The 20,968-nt window shown below is 38.2% G+C and overlaps 2 protein-coding genes across 7 annotated transcripts; one reads left to right on the top strand and one right to left on the bottom strand.

The window, feature by feature from the left end:
• Nucleotides 1-6,968: 6,968 nt before the first annotated feature.
• LOC5569122 (soma ferritin) lies at nt 6,969-8,410 on the bottom strand. Of its 3 annotated transcripts, none has more exons than XM_001652679.2 (4): nt 8,235-8,410; nt 7,935-8,126; nt 7,512-7,778; nt 6,969-7,445 (listed from the first exon to the last, which is right to left on the bottom strand). In XM_001652679.2, exons 2-4 carry the CDS (start codon nt 7,999-8,001, stop codon nt 7,114-7,116), a joined length of 666 nt encoding a protein of 221 aa, XP_001652729.1. In that variant the 5' UTR covers nt 8,002-8,126; nt 8,235-8,410; the 3' UTR covers nt 6,969-7,113. The 3 variants fall into 3 exon arrangements, with proteins under 3 accessions (XP_001652729.1, XP_001652728.1, XP_021693345.1); XM_001652678.2 differs by having other exon boundaries at nt 7,935-8,013; nt 8,083-8,275; XM_021837653.1 differs by having other exon boundaries at nt 7,935-8,013; nt 8,235-8,253.
• Nucleotides 8,411-8,560: 150 nt separating this feature from the next.
• On the top strand, nt 8,561-16,987 carry LOC5569124 (ferritin subunit). Of its 4 annotated transcripts, none has more exons than XM_001652682.2 (5): nt 8,561-8,713; nt 8,910-9,041; nt 15,888-16,150; nt 16,232-16,360; nt 16,443-16,987. In XM_001652682.2, exons 2-5 carry the CDS (start codon nt 8,951-8,953, stop codon nt 16,584-16,586), a joined length of 627 nt encoding a protein of 208 aa, XP_001652732.2. In that variant the 5' UTR covers nt 8,561-8,713; nt 8,910-8,950; the 3' UTR covers nt 16,587-16,987. The 4 variants fall into 4 exon arrangements, with proteins under 4 accessions (XP_001652732.2, XP_021693347.1, XP_001652731.2 ...); XM_021837655.1 differs by having other exon boundaries at nt 8,562-8,713; nt 15,885-16,150; XM_001652681.2 differs by having other exon boundaries at nt 8,655-8,833.
• The last annotated feature ends 3,981 nt before the right edge of the window (nt 16,988-20,968 follow it).

The following is a 20,968-nucleotide window of genomic DNA, read 5'->3' as shown; positions in this document are numbered from 1 at the left end:
GATTTCTTCACCAATTTTCTCAAGAATTTCCCTTTGGTAATAGGTACATATAGCAGAAATTTCTTCAGGAAGTTCTCCAAGGGTTTTACAAGATTTTGTTTTTCTTATATCCCTAGCAGAAGCTTGTGGAATACAAGAAACAATAGTTTAAAAAAATTCTCAAGATGATGTTTTTAATATGAATACCTCCATTGATATATGAAAGTACAACCTGGAGCATAAGATTCTAAAAAAAATCACTGAAATTATTCTGAATGCATTTTTGGAAGAATTTCTGTATAATATTTGGAGGAACCCTGAGAAAAATCACAGGATTGATTTCTGGATCCATCAATGCAATACGTTATATGTGTAATTCCTGTATGAGGTACTTCTAACCAATTTCTTGAATTATTTTTTTAAAGCCATTCTTGTAACTTGTTGGAGTTCCTCTAGAGAACTCCAGGAAAAGTACATAGAAATTCTAAGAAAAATGTCATGAAGATATTTCAGCATTCTGAATGTTTATGTAACACCTGGAGTAATTTCTCGAATAATTCGGGGAGAAATGCTCAGAAAAAAATGACAGGGGTATTATGAAATATGTATTATTTATTGGAGGTATTTTGTAAACATACCTTTGAAGTGGCACAAAAGGTATTTCTACGAGAATTACAAGGATAATATCCAAAAACTTTCAAAGACAAATTACTTTGAAGAACCACTGGAGCAATTTTTCTGTGATTCTTTGGAAAAATCCCGGAACGATACATGTAGAAATCCTTCGAAAATCTTCGCAATTTTTGGTGGAATTTCTCAGGATGGCCATAATGAATAAGGTAACAAAATTATATTTTTAATATTTTTTGCTTCAAATAATCAAACAAATTCGTACAATGTTTCTTTTTCAACATTGATAAAAATAAGCACTGAAGGGCACAATCATATGTCACGACTATTGATGAGATGAATTCTCGTGTATATATAGAAAAAGCATACTTTTTACAAACGAAAAAAAAAAATCTTCGGGTACTACGCCCCAGCCAAACCACCAGCGGAATCACGTAAGAATCTATCACGAAGACCGCGAAAAATGGCACAAGCAGTTCAACACACAACCGCTTACGGAAAATTTGAACTAATTCTTCGCGAAAACAAAGTGAACGTGACAGAAAATTCAAAACGCAGCCGCCCATGCGCACGGCTTGCTGCGATCTTGCTCTAGATAAATTCTTAAAAAATAATGTTTTGAATAATTATTAAAGATATCTTTAAAAAATAACTGAACAAATTTTACAAGGAACTAAAAACTCTGTAAATGATTCATACAATTGAGATATTTGGAAGATAATAAGATTTTAGTCAACTTCAAAACATCTTGAAGAAATCAGTCAAAATGCAATACTATATATATGTATAACTATAAATATAAGACAATTTTTGAGGAAGGGCGATACTCTTTTGATCTGGCAGATAGTTGATTTCAAACTCCAAGAATTATTCAAAAAGTGTATCCTGATGATTTTTTTTTAATAATATGAATGCTGAAAATATTTTTTGAAGCAAACTAGCTCATTTTCTTTTTTTCCATCGGTCTCTCTAACGTTTGGTTACAAAGCTGATTCAGTTTGGTTACACCAAATCAATCGTAGTAGGGTTTTGAGATGAGGAAAAACAAATAGTGCTCTTTTTAGACTACAAAATAGCCGTCAATGTGTATTTTTCGAGTATGATGATATATTCACGGTATATAAAATCTGTTGTATGGTAATTGAACACATCTCAAGTAACCATAGTACCAAGAACAAGTAATAAGCCATCAATCACACGCTATGTCTAAACCAGCAGATTATACAAATCGAATGTACCTCGGATATTTTTCCTATAGAGTTCAGTATTTGGGTTATATTTTCATAATTGATAGGTTTTAAAATATTCCATGGGTGCATTTTTGATTTGTTCCACTTTTTAGCTATTATTTCATATAAAGACTATTAAAATCAATGAAAATCACGTTTTCCTACACCGATGACACCGATTTTTTCACCGATGGAATATTCTGAAACCATCCTTTTATGAAAATATAACCTAAATACTGAACTCTAGCGGAAACGAAATCCGAGGTACATTCGATTTACATAATCTGCTGGTGTAGATATAGCGTGAATCAGCATAATATATGCATACAGGAATTATAACAGCACTACAAATGCTTACATGCCTAATAACAGCACTTCAATTTCTATTGAAGTCCTATTACTGCATCATTAATGCTTATATGCCTGAAGAAACAGGCTGTTTTGGAAATAAGCACTATATTGGCTCTTCATTCGCAAAAAGGGCATGTTTCAATGCTATCCAGTGACAGATATACCACGTGCTTGGTGTTTGTATGTATTGGCAAGAGGGAGCAAATCATAAATTTTCTTACTACCACAACCGCAGATTTTATGACAGAAAAAAGTGATCGAAAAACGTTTAAAGTCATATTATGTTTGCTTGTTATTTGATATTTCATTTTCTGATTCATTTACCTCGTGTATCAGCTGCTTGGCTACGTACGCAAAAGCACTCTGGCTGCCCATATGATGATGTTATAATTCCACTTTCTCGTGTTTATTGCTTACTTGGAACGAGCGTATAGAGTGCCTATCCCAAGTAACCAGTAAGCAGCATAAGGCAGCAAAATATGCGCATTTAGAGTAGTCATTTGATAATTGAAAGTTTTATATACGCATAAAATGCCACGCGAAAGCCCCAAAAATCGGACGAAAACAACTGACGTTTCTCACTTGGTATTATGTTGACACTAGTGATGCAGAAAAGCACGGTTTAATCTTTGCATTATATGTGGATATAAAGCTTTCAGGCATCAAATGACTGCCCTATACGCGCATATAGTGCTGTTATTATGCTACCTTATCATGCTTACTGGTTACTTGGGATGCCTCTTGAGTCAACAATAAAATTTGTTACAGTTTCAAGAGTATTGTCAATATTAAATTTTGTTTTCAAAGAAATATTAACATAAGGATTACTATCGATGTATGTTTAATATGTATTTCAATCGGCTCGAAAATAATTAAAAGTGGGCCTGGTAGGTTTGAGAATCGCTTCATGGGATATTTGAAATGTAACAGGGACATGATCCGAATCAAATTCAGCGTGAGTAATCAGTTGGCTACAAAGGGGGCTAGACCAAATCAATCGTAGAAGAGTTTCTAGAAGAGAAAAAAACAAGTAAGTCTATCAGGGAACTGAAGTGAGGAATATCCTGAAGAGCACTCATCGAATAAAATCTGCCGTGGGAATTACATTGTGAATCATTCCATGACCAATGTTTTGCATTGAAGTCACCAATGACAAAAAATTTTGACTTATTGCGAGTCAATTTTCGCAAGTCAGTTTGAAGCAAATTGACTTGCTGTCCAGAGCATTGAAAAGGCAAATAGGCAGCTATGAAAGTATATTTACCAAGCTGTGTTTCAACTGAAACACCTAAAGTTTCAAAAACTTTAGTTTCAAATGATGAAAACAGTTGATGTTTTATACGCCTATGAATGATGATTGCAACACCCCCACATGCCCCATCAAGTCGATCATTACAATAAACAAAATAGTTAGAATCATTTTTGAGTTTAGATCCAGGTTTCAAATACTAAGAAAAATTGAACAGCTCGTCCTCTTAACCATTCAGAGAACGAGCATTCCAATTTAAAATATTTAAATTATTATTTGGATCCATTAGAAAAACGTAATCCAATAACAATTTAATTAGTAAATTTTACACCGACTTGGACTGCTTCAGTCATAGTGGTGGCTTTGAACATTGCATCAATCATTAGATTCAATTGTTCAGTTAGAAAATTCAAATTAGAGGTAGACATATCACTTGAAGTGGGTACATCATCTGATGATTCCGTTAGAATTCTTGGTAGACAAAGAGGCGGAGTACAAATAACCTGTGGCTGTTGGGTTTCTTTTAAACAATTTGAACGGGTACTCATAGTATAAAAAGGGAAGGAGTTCAAATGACCTACTACGATAACGGTATAGGATTTTCCTTGGGTAGATCCATTCGAAATTAAAAGATTCGGACGGCTACCCAACGGATTTAAATTAGTTTGTGAATGAGCATGATTTTAATCTTCCTGATGGGTATGATTCTTAATCAAGCGATCGTTAACTGAAAATGAGCATTGTTGATGAGCACTTCCGTTCATCTGCCTGGCACGAGCCTCGACGACTCATCTACGTGAATGGCAAGCCCAAAAATTGGACTTATGATTGCCCCCGCAATTGGCGCATTTGTACTTATCGGTATCTTGCTTCACTGGACAGACGTCCTTAGCGCGAGAAGAACCTCTGCAAAACATGCATTTAGCATCCATGCGGCAATTTGTTGTACCATGACCCCACTTTTGGCACCGACGGCACTGAGTATGGTTCTGGAAATTTCCTCTAGGTTTCTGGAAAAGTTCCCATGTCACACGGACATCGAACTTAAGTCTAGGTTTTTCTAAAGCTTCAATATTATTTAGATCTTTTTTGTTAAAGTGAACTAAATAATATTCTTAAGAATGCCCTTTCCGCACAATGCCAGATTGGGTTCTCTTTTTCATAATGATTACTTGAACTGGGGAAAATCTCTTCAAGATGTTTGAGAAGAAGTTTGCGATCTTTAAGTGTTTCCGGCAAAACGCGACAGGCTCCTCTCTTTGCGATTTGGAAGGAGACCTTGATTTCCCTAATGGAGTTCAAGATCTCCTGCCTAAATCCCACAAATTCGGAACAACTGATCACGATAGGCGGCAGTCTTTGCTTCTTCACTTGAATATAAGAGCCTAGGCTAGAGACTGCTTCGATTTAATGCTCGGAAAATTTGTCGAGAGCATCGAACTGACTGCTCATTTCGATGCAATTATCAACATTATCCATTTCACCCTTGGAAGAAAGCGCGCATTCCGGAGAAACGTCCTTTCTTCCATTTCAGTCACGTTTAGTGACAGTTTTGAAACCCACTTTTTTGAAAAAAAAAAAAAAAAAAGTTATGAATTCAGAGATTCACCCTTCCTTTTGCTCGAGGTTTCAACCATGCTTAGTGAATAAACGAAAGAAGACGACACCTCCTACGAGGTTTTTTTTTCTTTTCCAAGACGATGTCCAAGAAGGATTACCACCACTAGCTTCCAGTAAAGGGTTCAACGAAAAATCGAAGGCACAAGAATCAAAAAGCGATCAATATTAGAAAGATAGTACTGAAAAGTATTGTTTTCGGAGCACTGAGAAGTACTTTTTTGTTGCTCTAGGTATTTTTAAAAACTTCCGAGAGCAGGAAGAATTTGTGTGCGCACAGCACGAAGGTACGATGTGCACTGATTGGATCTCTTTTGATTATGTCTAACATTTATTCTCCAGTAGATCTAATGAAAGTTGGGCGATTGTTTATATTAAGTAATTGCAGGGATGTACTACTTAGGTATTCAAAAAGCCTGGAGAGCCTCTCAAATTAATATCCGAGCTGTCCTAGATGATGTGATGAGCATTAACGTCTCTGAACATTTGGTTTGAAGTTATCCATTGTGGATGGTTTATCATGTGGTAAATAAGCCGACGTATAGAGTTTACCAACAGAAACAGTAATTGTGACAGCTCATACATCTCTGGTAGTTTGCTCACAATTCAGTGCAGCAACTATTGCGTTATTAACTAGCAAGCATCAACGAGGTATCATTCTTTCAAAGTCGCCAAAACTGGGTCCACAAGGGTATCACAGAAGTTCGCCTTACGAAAGTGTTATTTTTGAACTTACCCGCCTAGGTGGAAACTATTTTTGCATGTGTCTCATTTGCATTGATCTGAGCTATTCTAATCGTAGTTACTACCTTAACTAAGCAGACTTTTCACAGTTTGAGCATGAAAATGATCAGCAACGAAAACGCTAGATCGGTATCTTTTGAAAGTCACCAAAGGCGAACAAGCACATATCACACTGTGGCACGGTAGGCATGAAAACGCATTACACCACATGTGAGGTGGATGTATCACCAGGACAGACGGTGATAATTCACTTCTGACGTGCTTGTGCAGGCTATAAAGTAAGATCTTTTTAGGTTGGAAATGTTCTCGACATCCCGGACATCATTGAGCAAAAATGACAAAATTGTCAAAGAAAGTTCCAAGTCGATAATTGTAGACGCGCTCATACAAAAATAAGTTAGGACAGTGCTTGGCTACGTAACGCCAGAAAGAAAATGAAGTCGTTACAATTCGTTACCACGTAAACAATTGCTTTTTGCTGATTCATCAAATAGAAAACAGAATACAATTTGTTTCACGTATTTCACAATTTTCGTTTAATTATCCTCATCCAGACATCTCAGACTATCACTAATTCAAACATGCGATATAACTGGTGCTTTATTTTTAGGACATTGCTCATGACAATCAAACCACAAATTGAAGTTCCCTTTCGAAGGTACATTCCCTCAACTAAAACGTGAAACATTTCTGTCCCTGTAGATGAAAGCCGTCGAACTCATCATCGCGCAAAATCTCCGAATCAAGAATATTGCGAAGAAAGCTGCTCCAATACCGTCGGGCACTTCAATGCGGTTTACATCGGAAATCGTCACTTACATCTCACTCCGCAGCATTATCTGTCAAACAAAGTGATGGCTTCGATGAACAAATGATGCACGTACGAGCGATAGAATCAGCTTCTGGGAACGTAAAGGCCCTATCGGGCAGAGACAGCTGCAATTGTGTCTCAATTGCTGCTCTTGACCGACCACCTACTTCAACCGAGATCCGATCGAATCGATAAGGTGCTCTGTTGCTACATTACGACTTTGGAAATAAACCACATGGATTAGAGCAAACAACTGTAACACTCAACAGTCGCTCATTGTCAGAGAGTTCACAAGACCGAAGTCCGTTTGCTGGGAGATTTGTCATCAAATAACAATAAGGAAACGAACAAATGCAACTTTCCGCTTTTCTACAGACCTTTATTCATCAGACAATAGATAGTTGTACTGCACTAATACACAATGATTGATATGGGAAGGAAGCAATAAGAATGTTTCTGAACTCACTACGCATCGTAGCGTAGCTTCAGCGCGAACGCGCTCCCTACTCCACCTTGTCCAGGTATTCGTCAAACATGTGGATGCCCAAGTCCTTGGTCTTGTCCTCCTTGATGATGCTGTCCAGGTTGTAAATGTAGCCGGTCAGCTTGCGAATCGTGCCACTCTGGTACTCGATGATTTCCTCATCCAGGAAGTGGGCCACATCCGGATCGTACGTGGCCTTGTTGTCGTGGGCGTGGGAAATCTTCTTGTGGATGTGGTGGCTCTCTTCAGCCAGGATCTTCTCGTAGCCGAGGGCGACTTTGAGCGAGGAAATTTCGTCGCTGTCGAGCAGCGAGATACTGCCGCCGACTTTGCCGTCGTTCAGCTGGCCAACTGTGGGTTAAATTGGAAGGATTGTATAAGATATATGTGGGTGGGTTGACGCATCGCGTGACTTACTAACTCCGCCTTTGAGATCTTTCAGCTCGACGGTGAGGCCACGTTTGCTCTGATACTTGATCAATTTTTCTGTGTCCTCCCAGGCCTTGTCGGAGATCTTGCGGTACAGCTTCTCAAATCCGGGACGATCAATCATGTATTGGTCAAAATTGAACGCAAGCAGCAGGAAGTCGAATGATTTTTCCAGCTGCTGGCTGGTGAACGTCTGCAGGTCATTGCCGATGTGGGCGATAGAAGAAAACTGGGCGGTGAAGTTTACGGTGGAATCTATGGAATGGAGTAAACAACTAAGCTATCACACTGGGTGTACTTTTACCCTAACTGAGTGACGCAGTAATTATGGTTTCCTGGGCACTCGAATAGCAAGGGCAGCCACTTTGGCTATGTATTTGGTGATTTTTGTAAAAACAAATCGTAACTTACTATTATTGTCAGCGCGGACCATACAGAGTCCGGCGAGCAAGGCAACGGTTCCCAGGATGAACTTCATGTTAACTCGTTACTGCAAGATCACAATTACACACACTAGTTATAAAACTCGGAAAATTGGCGGTAATCCTCGGATACGCACGATTTTGTGAACCTTCTTGATTCGACAAAATCAGCAGATGAGCGCTGAAATACAGGTAGAGAAAGGGTCAGAGCTTCGCGCTTCTAGCACTTCTGGTTTCAATTTCTTCAATCCGTATCTGACGGATCCACTGAAATCTACGTCTCACTTACTCGAATATCTGATCGCTTATGAGAGTACTCGTTGCACCGCAAAGGTTTTTGTGGTTGAAAATATACGCTGTGGCACCGATTCTTACGGTTGTGTAGGTGAGGCGACTGAGTAAAGAGCTAAAGCGTCACTCGCCGAATGGTTCTGTAGAGCCTGGTGGTAGCTCATCAAGCAACCATCTGCACCGTCATCATGGTTGGTCACCACACCGTGTGCGCCGCCGCTCAAATGGTTGTGGGCTCGTGTGCAAAACCATTTTTCTGGAACAACCATGAACCATTCGCGTGCAGCGTCTAATCGCTTCCCCATCATACATCGCAGTGAGGGTGGATAGTGTGAGTTATCGCGAGTACGTGATCCGCACCGACACAGGCGCGCATTTGCCGCGAGAGTTACCCGCTGTCGATATATGACCCGACTACGGCGGAGAGCCCATTTCAGACTAGTACCGGACACCGATAGAGGTGGAAGCAATACGACTGTGAGTTTAACTTCCCTATTATTCCATCGCAGCCATCGAGTCACCTTCTGTGCCAGTGTGTATAAAGGTTGACAACGTTTGAAAACTAGTGAAGCTGCTAGGAAAATCTAGTTCTGTCTAGTGAGTGTTTTGTCGGACGGCTTTCTAACAGTGGTTCCATTTCTAACGGTTGTGTAATTTACGTGACCCTTTGCAGGTATATTTTGAAAGAGCATTCGGAAACCAGTGTAACAAGAAATGATGAAGTCGGTCTTCTTTGGAGTGGTAGCCATCACCGTAGCCATCCTGTCCATCTACCAGGAAACGGCCCAGGCCCAGGAACAAACAGGTAAGAGCTCATTTGCTGATTGTTTCTGTAGGAATTAGCCTTTAAATGGCGCCATTAGAATGATGAATCCATAATTACGACGTACAATTCCACCATTGCATTTGGGTAGAGAGTTTGTTGTTTTCCTTTCATCAATTGCCTCTGTCCGCGATCGATGGTCCTCAGTCTAGGCGAGAGAGAGAGATATCTTTGCAGTGAGTCACTCACATACACACAAAGAGCCCTTTGTCTCTGGCTTATGCGTATGACGACGGATCAAGTGAGTTACCGACGACACTGAATGGGGTGCCGGTCCCTAACGGAAGCACTGTGCCCAATGTCGGCATATCAGAAATTCGTCATAGACACCCCCTGCTGAGCGATTCCGATGAAAGCGAAAGCCTTCAGTGCGAGGATAAATTGACTGCCAGGGCGAAGTTCGCCGAACTGCGGAATAAGCTCTTTGTGCGTTAATTTAGAACAGCAGTGTTCGCATGATAAGGGTTCTTTCTGCTGCTTCCCGCGAGATTAATATACGATTGGCGAAGTGGGTAGATGTTTAATCAGCGGGATTTCTGGAGTTATTGTGGTGAAATTCAAGCGAATCGTGCGATTTATTGCATTTTCGTTGCTTAGCAACATCTTCCGAAACGAGGATGTGCAGAAATACGAGGTTTGGAGTGAAGTGGGGCATGATTTTTTTTTCATATTTTTAGCTCAATTCAGAACTAAAGTTATGAATCATATGAAGAATGAAATGCTATTCAAGTAAAAGACTTTTACTTCTAATGGAATACAATAAAAAAACAAGTTCATTTTTTTAGTAAGGGCGATTCTACGATTATCATAAAGATGTTTTGAGGTGTATTAAAATGAAACCTCTACGAGTCGATGTTTCACTACTCGATTTCGACTGATGGAACCACACTAGAAACCAAATTTAATGGTTGCTATGATGGTCACTTCAAATAACTTCCCAAAGCATTTCTGTTCCATGACTCGATATTTCCATGAGTCGATTGTCCCTTCACTTAATATATTGTCTCTTCAGACTCATGATGGTTTCACTTTAGTTTTTTATGTGAATGATTGAAAACAATTTTGGCTTATAGTGGGGCAAAAACTCGAGCCATATATGGTCAGTCTTGAGACAGGTCGGACTAGATTTGGCCTTGTAAAAATAGGTCAAGAACTCCTACAATGCTCACCTTTTCGGTGTAATTTTGATCAGTGGCGCGGGAAGTGGGTAGGACAGGTAGGACATGTACTACGCACAAAAACACGCAAAAGTATAAGATATGCGGAAAGCTTGAAAAATAAATTAAACTATTTATTATCTGTTCATTATACATACAAGAAACTTCTTTAAAAATAAGAAACACAAACGGAGCAATTTTCTATTGCATTTCTGAATGAATCAATGAGATACTTAAAAATATCTATAGCTAACTCTTCAAATGTTCTAGGACAAATTGCCATGAGCGTTCCTGGAAGTAAATTCTTGAGAAGTTTCTTAAACTTTCATAGTAATCTCTTAATGAATCATTGGATGAAGTAACGGATTAAAATAAAGGTATCTCAATAATATTTAGAAATATTCTTAAAGTTTTTTTTGCAGTATGGTTAAAGTTGTTTCAGTGAAGTATTTGAAAGAGTATCTAGCGATAAAATATTTTTCAAGTATCTTCAGTTTCTTTTGTAAACTTTTTCTATTAGCGTAGAAAAAGAAATACTACACAATTTAACATAATTTTGGCTGTTCATCAATTTGTTATCTAGGAAATTAAGTAGGTTGTGAAACCAAGCGGTTTGCTTAGTAAAATTGATTTAAAAAGGATTTAAATATAGAAGACATTCATATATTTTAATAAGAATGATAACACAAGTTGATCCATTAAATGATCCTAAAGACAGGGCTGATAGTAGGTTGCTTTTTAGAGACTTGGCCCCAATTTTAATTCTCTTTTTTAATAGGAAGTCTCTTAAGTCCAAGTTTTGACCAAAATGATCTCTAAAGTCTCTTTTTCCTAATTCTGCTTGCATTGAAACCTGATGCAAAGTTCCACAGGCTCCAGAGAAACTTCTAGAAACTATAACGGATCCAACAGGCTTTTCAAGATTCCCTGAGGAAAAGCTTCAGGAATTATTAAAATTTTGTTCAGGTTTTTTTTTCTAAAGATTTCTCTACCAATTCTCTCTGACAGCTTTTTCAAATGATGAAAATGAAATGATTTACTTTAGGATATCGATCAGAACTCCAAAGCTACTACCTCCAGTAATTTCCTCAGGTATACCTTGATTTTGAATAGCTGAGGGGTCTTTCAAGCAACCCTGCAAGAATTCATCTGCCTGTTCATGTAGATTCCTTCGAGAATTCGTCCACGATTCCTCTCAGAAATCCAAAATTCCTTAAGGGGCTTCCTAGTTGGCTTTTCGAAAAAATCTATTTTATTTCTAGGAATTTCGCCAGCATTTTATCCTGCAGTATTTTCAAACATTTTTTAAATTTTCTCAAAAATTCCCATGAAACCTTTAAAATTAATTAGAGTTATCCCAACAGCTAATACAACAACAATTTTTCCAATAATTTCTCTGAGCATTCACAAACTTCTATAGAGATTCAGTCAAATAATTTTCTGTTTTGAGCAGAGCCTTCGGAAAACCGTGCGAAATACTATCCCGAGATTTGATTGTTTTTTTTAGATTATCTTATCAAATTATCTAGGAAATCTTCTTAAACTTCCTCAATAGTCCAGACGTTATTTCCGAGATCATTGTTCTTTAAGAGTGACTTGAAAACTTCCACTAGTTTTATATGAGATTACTTCAGGATTTTCTTTAGAAGTGCTTCACGGAATCATTTTTCAGAAAAATTAGTTGGTATTTCCCTAAAGACTTTCAACTCTTACATGAGAAAATCTCAAAGTATTACAGGAGGATTTTTTTGCCGAAAACTTAGAGGAGCAATTGCTGAAAGTATTTTTATATGAATCTCTGGTTGAAATCTAATATAAATTGTCAGAGACTGTTTCATAGGAAATTCTTATTTTTTTGCGGCATTTCTGGAGAAATTATTTACTGAATTTTAGAAGATGTTTTGACCGGATATCTTGCAGTATGTCCCTGGGAAATCAATGGATTAATCACTGGATAAAATCTTAGAGGAGTACAAACTTTCTTGAAAAATTTCACAATGATTTTTTTTGAGGAATTCTGATGATTCCTGGAACAATCTTTGGAGAAATTACATTTATGTGGTTATCCTTGAGTAAATCCAGGATGAATTCTTTAGGCAAAATAATTGAAGAAATTCCCTGAGACAATTTTTCAAATTTTATAAGAAGTTTCCGGAGTGATATCTGAACATTTTATCTGAATAAATTTCAGATGAAATTTCTAGAGATATAGTATGAAGTAATCAATTAATTCCAAAATGGCCTTAGATCTTTAAATGTTTGTTCTGTTGCTTTTTTGGCAATTACATACTATAAAAATTGTATGATAGTCAAAAAACATGCCAGTTTTCTAAGAATCATGTTATTTCTTCTGTTGAGTGGAAAAATCATCTGAAAATTCCGCTAGAATGCTTGGAAAAAGTAGAATTTTTTCAACTCAAAACCGTCGAAAATGTCACTTACACCCCTTTGCGTTTGAGCCCCTCAAATATAGTAACTTTAAATTTTCAGTCTAGGATTCCATAGGGTTCAAATTTTCCTTAGCTTTAATTTTAATTTGCCAACGTTTGTCCTACCCATGGTTACGAACGTGGACGCGCCTCTGATTTTGATACAAATGTTTCAACAAATATATGAGTTCCAATACTACGGCAAATAATGCAAATATTTAGTTTTTTAGAATGCTTGGAATACGTTTTCTTGAAATCATTAACAAGCACTTGGTTCAGTATCACTAAACACTGACCATATTATGTCACAGATATATTTTCAAACTGCCTAAAATACACATATTGAATTATGCGAAAATTCATTAAAAATTCACCTTTACTTAGTTTTGCTAAAAATTTAGTGTGTATTTTTGTACAAATGGACTTTCGATGGCTGGTACAGTCGACTCTCCACATCTAGATGTTCTATATCTCTCCCTCCTCATGTCGATGATTTCTTCGGTCCCTTCATTCTGCATAAGTTTTCTCTCCACATCTCAACATCCTCCTTAGCACGATATCTCCATATCTCGATGTGCTTCTGTTGATATTTTGTTCCCAACTTTCTCTCCATTTGTCGATATTATCATTATCGAAGGTTACTAGATTAAATTTTTGGGATTCAAAACAAATAAGAATCGCGAAATGACGTCTGATTGTTTTTTTATTTTCTTGCTTAAATGATTAAAAATTTGTCTTTTCGATAGCGAGATGTGGAGAAGCGACTGTATAAAGCTGGGAGGGAGTCACAGATACTACACACGATATATGAATTCCACATCGTCCAAATGTTCCATACTAAACTGAAGCTATGTTGATGTTCGATTAAAAACAACATTCTAATTTTTCTATGCAAAATGATCAACTTTGGTAAGCTGGATCTCAGTCATGTATAGACCGATTTGTATGAAATTTTCACAGAACATCAAACATAATTTCAACATAGTCCGCAGCTGAGAAGTACTGTACAAAAGGATAGGACAATAAACGGTCTATGGAATGATTCCTTTATTGAAATTCCTTGAGAAAACCGCAGCTGATCAGTAGAGCCGGTTTCGTTACGTCGGTAACGCTTGCCGTGCAAATCAAATGGAGCTGTAACTTTTCCGTACGGAAAAATGTACCGCTTAATTATTCCGTAAGTAAAAGTGACAGTTCGCTTCATGCATCATGAATCATGAAAAAGACTCCATCAGAATCCTGAATTGGATCCAACCCTGAACAAGATCTGTTAAACATAATTAAACAGAATTCGGGGAGAGTCCTGAACGGGATTCGATCAAAGTTCTGAAAAGGATTCGAAAAGAAAACAGGGTTTTGACCTAATCCTATCCAGGATCCCTATTGAACCTTGTTCAGGATTCTGTTAGAATCCCGGTTTAGATAATGTTTCTATCGTGGTCAGTTTTCTGTTTGCATTATTGTGGTCAAGATTCTGCTCGACTCCTGCTCAGGATTCTTTATGAATTCTTCTCAAGATTCAGTCCGAATCCTGTCCAGCATTCTGTTCGAATTCTGCTCAAGATTTTGTTCGAATCATTGAATCATTTGAAACGGATTTGAACAAAATCCTCGCCAGTGTTCGATCAGCATCCCCGACGGGACTCGATCAGATTGCTGAGCATAATTTGATCCGAATCCTCGACAGGATGCGACAAGAATCCCGAATATGATTCAATAAGAAATCTGAAATGGATTCAATCAGTAACCTGAGCAGGTTTTCATCAGAGTCGTGAATTGCATTCGATCAAACCCTGAAAAGATCCTGAACGGAATTCGGAAGAATCCTAAACGGTATTCAATCAGGGTTCTGTTTGAATCCTGGTTAAGAATCTGCTCGAATCATGAGCAGGATTGTATATGAATTCTACTGTGTTCGAATCTTGCCCATGATTTTGTTTAAATCCTTCAAAACATGTTGTCATTTCATTGCATCAATTGATTTGGATTTGATCAGAATCCTCAACAGGATTTGATCTGTATCTTCGACAGATTCGATCAGACTCCACTACAGGATTCGACAAAAATCCTGAATAGGATTCTATCAAAAGCCTGAAAAGGATTCAACCAGAATCCTGAATCATGGAAAGGATTCTATCCTAATCGTGAACTGGATCCGATCAGAATCGTTGAAAGTCGGGGAGAATCCTAATTGGAATTGTTTCAGAATCTCCCTGTTCAGGATTCGATACAAAGTTAAGATTCCGACCACTTTCTGTCAGGGTCCTGTTTTAACCCGTATAGGCCTGAGTGAAAGCAAAAATACTGAAACCCTCACCGCTCAGCGAATTCTTAACGGATTCAAATGATTTTTTGTCAGTTCACTGGCCCACATATCTAGTTTCTGGAAGTGGCCAGAGGAACTCGGAAATATTCCTGAGGCTGGAGTTATTCCAGCGAGTCACTGGGTCAGGTCGGGTAAAAATGGGCTATTTTTTGGGACATGCCAAGTTACCTTTATTTATTTGCAATGACAATCATTTTAATTTGCATAAATCATTAAGATCTGATATTCAACATTATAAATGAAGAGTTTTGCACCGTTTAAAATATACCTGATGTGGCCATTCGGATTTAATGCCCGGAAGAACCGGCTGTAGATTTGTTGGATACTAAACCATTTCAACTCTCAAAAAGTAGGAATCAAACATAATTGTGCACTAAAATGCGATCCCATAAGCTTAGCACAGATGTTCAGATACAAATTGGCCACTTTATTGTAAGTTTGAGGCGTCCCGGGACCATTTTTAGGATAAATCAAATGCAGGACTCATAGTTATCCAATTCAATCGTTTCTCAACAGGTTTACACTGATGCCATTTTCTTAAAATTCCGTCAAGTAGTGGCCACATTATAGCCGATTCCGGAAATTATCTGCGACTTGAAATTTGCCTACCTTCAGGGGCACAAACGCACAGTACCCTTCTCACCCGACCTGACCCAGTGATCCACCGGAATAACTCCGGCCACGAGAATATTTCCGAGTTTCTCTGGCCACTTCCAAAAACTAGATATGTGGGTCAGTGAACTGACAAACAATCATTTGAATCCGTTAAGAATTCGCTGAGCGGTGAGGGTTTTAAAATTTTTTCTGTCACTCAGGCCTATACGGGTTAACCTTGGTTCAGGGTTCTGTTTTGTATTACTCCCATATCGCAACCCACTTCATTCACAATTTCCATTACCAAAAACTCTTCCAGTAGGAGCAACCGATAATTACCAGTGGGACAGCGTCGATGATCAGTGCCTGGCAGCATTGCACCGCCAGATCAACAAGGAATTCGATGCGTCGATCATCTACCTGAAGTATGCCGCCTATTTTGCCCAGGAAAAGATCAACCTGCCCGGGTTCGAAAAGTTTTTCTTCCACGCCGCCGCTGAAGAGCGGGAGCACGGCATCAAGCTGATCGAGTACGCTCTTATGCGTGGAAAGGCTCCCGTCGACAAGCACTTCAAGCTGAACTACGTAAGTCGGTCACATCGGTGAAGAAATCCTCCTGAATCAGTTTGTGCTAAACTTTCGACATATCTTACTGTATGCTTTCAGGACCACGAGGTGCCAACCGTCACCACTGGTGAATCCGCTCTGGAAACCGCCCTACAGAAGGAGGTAGAAGTGACGAGGAGCATCCGCGGAGTCATCAAGGCCTGCGAAGATGGCAGCAATGACTTCCACGTAAGATTCAAATCATCTGCACCGAAGGTCTTCCCCATTGTCATGCATTTTGTCTTCTTCTTCTTCTCTCTCAAATCAACAGTTGGCCGACTACTTGACCGGCGAATACCTGGACGAACAGCACAAGGGACAGCGCGAGCTGGCCGAGAAGATCGCCACGCTTAAAAAGATGAAGAAGAGCGCTCCCAAGCTGGGCGAGTTCCTGTTCGACAAGAACCACATGTAAAACGCGAGGCAGTATGGGCGACAGGAGTGCGACGGTGCTTCACTGTGTCATCATTCTAGTTTAGGAGAAGCGATCTTGTTATCTTTGGAGATTTCGAACCGATGAAGACCACCGGAAAATGCTTGAATAATAACAATACAATAGACTTAACGCACTCCTATTGGATCTCGTTCTATCTTTTAGTTGTGTATTTTTTTTATTTCCTCTCTCAAGTGACGTCCTCAATTTCCTTGTGGTTCCGTGGTGCTCTGAATTGGTGGTCACACGTGTGACGTAAGATTCGTCATTCAATTGGCGTAATATTCAACTATAATTTATGTAGATACATGATGTGAATCCGTTAGATTGTAGAGCTGTCGAGTGACACAAACTTTCCAATAAATTTAAATGGTTCTTCAAGAGACGGGATTCTTTACATGGAAAGAAATCAAGATTTGTTTTTGATTGGTTCACAAAAAGGTAGTCAAAATCTGCCCCAACACAGGTACTTGTTTGCTCGGAGACTTCAACTGATTTTCGTCTGTGAGTCCGAATCAATGCATCACTTCTCCTCTAATCGTCGTCGTCGTCTTTTTTCATCATCATCGTCATTCATCATCATCATTCCTCGACTATCCAAGGATTAATTTTGCTGGAAATGATGTTGATTATCATCATCCCAGTGTATTTGGATCCCATTCTTGCACTATTCATGAGATATAGCATTTACCCCGTATCTAGTGGGTGATTCTAGTAAACCGTGTGTTTGGGACCAGACTACCTCAATGTTGCTGCAAATAACTCTGCTTTATATATGCTATGTATGATATTTTGGTTCTAGCGATTGGTAGCATTGATCACTGCATGCCACATTTGGTTGGAAGCCGATTAGAAAAGTAAAGCAGAAGCTTAAGCTATTTGGCGGAATATTAATCCGAGAACAACTTACTGACTATCCTCTCATATTTTGTTCAAACAGTAGAGCTGAAATACTTTCGTAAATGTAATGAAATTCAATCGTTGAAAAAAAATAAGTTTGATATTACACTAAAAACTCAATTTACGCAGTTTTTTACGCACATTCAATTTACGTCACTTTTTTATGAAGTAAATTCAATTTACATAACTTTTTTTACGACGTGCGTAAATTGAATTAGTCTATACATGTGGGAAATTATATGATGAAACGAGAGGGTGACGAAAATCGATGTCCGACTCCATTTTGCAATTCAAGATGGCGACCTCCGGTTGGAGTAAATCATTAGAGACCCGGTCATACCCATAATGGGAACAGGCAGGACAAGAGGATGACGAAAATCATAAAATCATATAACAACCATTGATAATTGGTGAAACTTGTAGATCATAAGGCCTATTTTCGATAGAGATATTGGAGGACCAAAAACATCCGAACAAATTGATGCAACACATAATTTACTCACATGAATGGTTAGGGGCCTTTGAAAGCTAACCTCCAATCACTTATTACGGTCTAACCTCCAATTACTTATTACGGTCGTGGATACCAAGGCCTATATTCAATAGAGTCCTTGGAGGACCGAAAACATCCGTACAAATATTCCAACGACTTATATGAATCGTTGAAGATACTGTTCAAATTTAATGCCATCTTCTTCTTTTGCTTGGAAATACGACAGAGCCTGTTTCTCAGCTTAGTGTTCAATGAGCTCTTCCACAGTTATGAACTGAGTGCATTCGTATATTGTGTGGTAGGTACGATAATACTCAATGATCAGGGAAGTCAAGGAAATTTCGATTACGAAAAGATCCTGGACCGACCGGGAATCTAACCCAGACATCTTCAACATGGCTTTGCTTTTTACCCGTGGACTGTAACCACCCGGCTGAGGAATATAAAAATTATTATTAATATATATAATAATTAATAATACTATATATATAAAACCATATGGAAAAACATCAAAAGATCGCTAAATACGCCAGTACTTTGCAGGTATATATTCCAGAAATTTTTTGGATAAACCAGAACACCTGATGTACTCACTTAGTTACCAAAACTCAGATCTGACAATATAAACCATTCTTCAAAATATAACAATCTTTTAGGATCCAGTATTGTGAGATATATGTACTTCCACATAGAAATGATTAATTGATCTCCATTAACTCATATAGAATCATATGCCCAAACTCCTAAGAGTTCTTGGAAGACATTTATTTGCACACATTCTAGCCTGATAATGAATTAAATGTATGTAAATAATATATTAATGATATATAAAGAGCATCATTTCTCTTAATAATAAAAATTATTATCTAACAAGTAGACTCCAAAAGGCAATACCTCGTTTTACGAACTAAGCTTCCTTGTTTTACGCACTGATTCAATTTAGAACCCCCGATCTTGTTCGTAAATTGAGGTTATAACTATATAGTGTAATTACTTCCAGCTATGTCAGGACTATCTGCTTACTAACAGTTTAGCATGCAGTAGTGCTCATAAGTCATTTGAAAAATAGTTTACTATACGTTTTTTAATATTTTTCTTCCTTATTTAATACCTACTGGACAATCGCAACGATAATCACTCCAAGAAATTTTCTAGGTAATCCCATGGACTACCTCTAAAAATGTCTTCAGAGATTCGTTTTGGCCTTCAAAAAATTATGCGGAGATTCCTTCAAGAATTCTTCAAAATATTTCTCCAACTATTAATCATGGAATAATCCTCCAGGCATTTTATCAGAAAATTCTCTAAGAATTTCTCCACGGATTTTAATAAGAAAATCTCTTCCTAGATACCTCTAGGGCCTAGAGTCTATGGGAATCCGTACATGGATTCCTCCAGATATTTCCCTAGTGATTTCTCCAATAATTTCCCCATATATTCCTCCAAGGATCATCCAGGTGTTTCTCCATAATAAATATCTCTGCAGGGAATTCTTCAGGGATCCCTCCCGCACAGTGACTCTTCCAGGGATCCTCCAAAGATTACTCCAGGGATGCCTCCAGGGATTTCTTCAGCAATTTACCCAAGTAATTTTTCAATGATTTTTTTTATCAATTAACCCAGTTTACCTTTTATTCAGCAATTTACCCTGAAAATCCTCCGAAACTTCCACAGAAATATCGTCAGAGACATACTCAGCATTTTGTCAGGATTTTTTCCAAGAATTACTCCAGAAAAATCTCTACATGGGTTCCTCTAAAAATTGTTCCAAAGATTTCTTCAGGAATTCTTCCACAGTTTTCCTCGGGTGTGCATCCATAGACTCCTGAAAGATTTTTTTCGAAAGATTTTCCAAATAATCTATCAGGGATTAGGCAAGGATTCCTTAAGGGATTCTCCCAGATATTCTTCTAAAGATAAGTCTAAGGATTCCTACAGCATTTTTCCATATTTTTTCTTGAGGTTATCATCTAGGGATCTTCAGGGGTTACTCTAAGGTTTTCTTCATGTATTTTTTCTAGAGTCTCCTCCAAAGATGGCTTAAAGAATTTATCGAGCAATTCCTCCTGGAATTTATCCAGGGGATTCTAAAAAACTACATCAGTAAAGGAGTGCCTAGAGAAATTCGTGGAGACATTTTTGAAGGAGTCCCTGAAGGCACTCTTAGGGTAATTTCTAATTAAATCCTTGGAAGAATTCATGAGGATCTTCAGAAGAATTTTAACAGGAATTTCGGAGGCGAATAAAGAATCAATAGAAAAAATATCGGTGAATTCCTGGAGAATTACTTTAAAAAAAAAAGACACTACACGTTAATGCTTCCAGTGGGCTATTTGCCCTTTGAAGGAAGCACCGCACTAGACAACGGACTAGCATGCAACGCCCAGTGGCACAGTCAGAAAACATTCCTCTCGAAAAGTTTTCGGCCTGAGGCGGGAATCGAACCCACGCTCCTTAGCACGATGCGGCTAAATGCCTCGGTGACACTAACCGCACGGCTACTTGGAATTCTTGAAGGAATTCCTGTCGGAACCTCTGAAGAAATTCCTGATGCAATCCCTGGAGGAAACAGTAAAGAAATCTCCTGATTAATTACTGGAGGAATCTCGAGAGGTCTACCTGGGCAAATTTCTAATGATTCATGGATATGTCAAACATTTGATGGGAAGTTATCTAAAAAAAATCAGCAGGAAGCTCTGTAGTCAATATATAAATAATTTTCTGAATCAATCTCTGATGTTGAGGCGAAGTAGGCCGTCATTGAAATTTGTACGCGTCGTTGATGATTGTTGCCAGTTCATCTGACGACTTCGAATCAAAGAAAATCAGTTGGTTTTGCACTGACACCGCTGAAAAAGTATCAGTATACTTTATACATGTTAGCGCGTACAGTGATACATTTTCAAGTCAATATAAACTATAAAGACTGAGTTTTATCACTTTGAAATGCAAACTGAAAATTAATCATTGT

This window comes from Aedes aegypti, chromosome 1 (assembly GCF_002204515.2).
Source record: "Aedes aegypti strain LVP_AGWG chromosome 1, AaegL5.0 Primary Assembly, whole genome shotgun sequence".
NCBI lineage: Eukaryota > Metazoa > Arthropoda > Insecta > Diptera > Culicidae > Aedes > Aedes aegypti.
The sequence above is the reverse complement of the archived record's forward strand: the minus strand, read 5'-3'. Positions and strand labels throughout refer to the sequence as shown.

Coding starts and splice junctions, on each gene's coding strand:
- LOC5569122 (XM_001652679.2), bottom strand. CDS start 8,001: ATGAAGTTCATCCTGGGAACCGTTGCCTTGCTCGCCGGACTCTGTATG. Junction 7,779..7,934: donor GGTCCGCGCTGACAATAATA/GTAAGTTACGAT, acceptor TCCATTCCATAG/ATTCCACCGTAAACTTCACC. Junction 7,446..7,511: donor AGATCTCAAAGGCGGAGTTA/GTAAGTCACGCG, acceptor TTTAACCCACAG/TTGGCCAGCTGAACGACGGC.
- LOC5569124 (XM_021837655.1), top strand. CDS start 8,951: ATGATGAAGTCGGTCTTCTTTGGAGTGGTAGCCATCACCGTAGCCATC. Junction 9,042..15,884: donor CCAGGCCCAGGAACAAACAG/GTAAGAGCTCAT, acceptor AAACTCTTCCAG/TAGGAGCAACCGATAATTAC. Junction 16,151..16,231: donor AGCACTTCAAGCTGAACTAC/GTAAGTCGGTCA, acceptor GTATGCTTTCAG/GACCACGAGGTGCCAACCGT.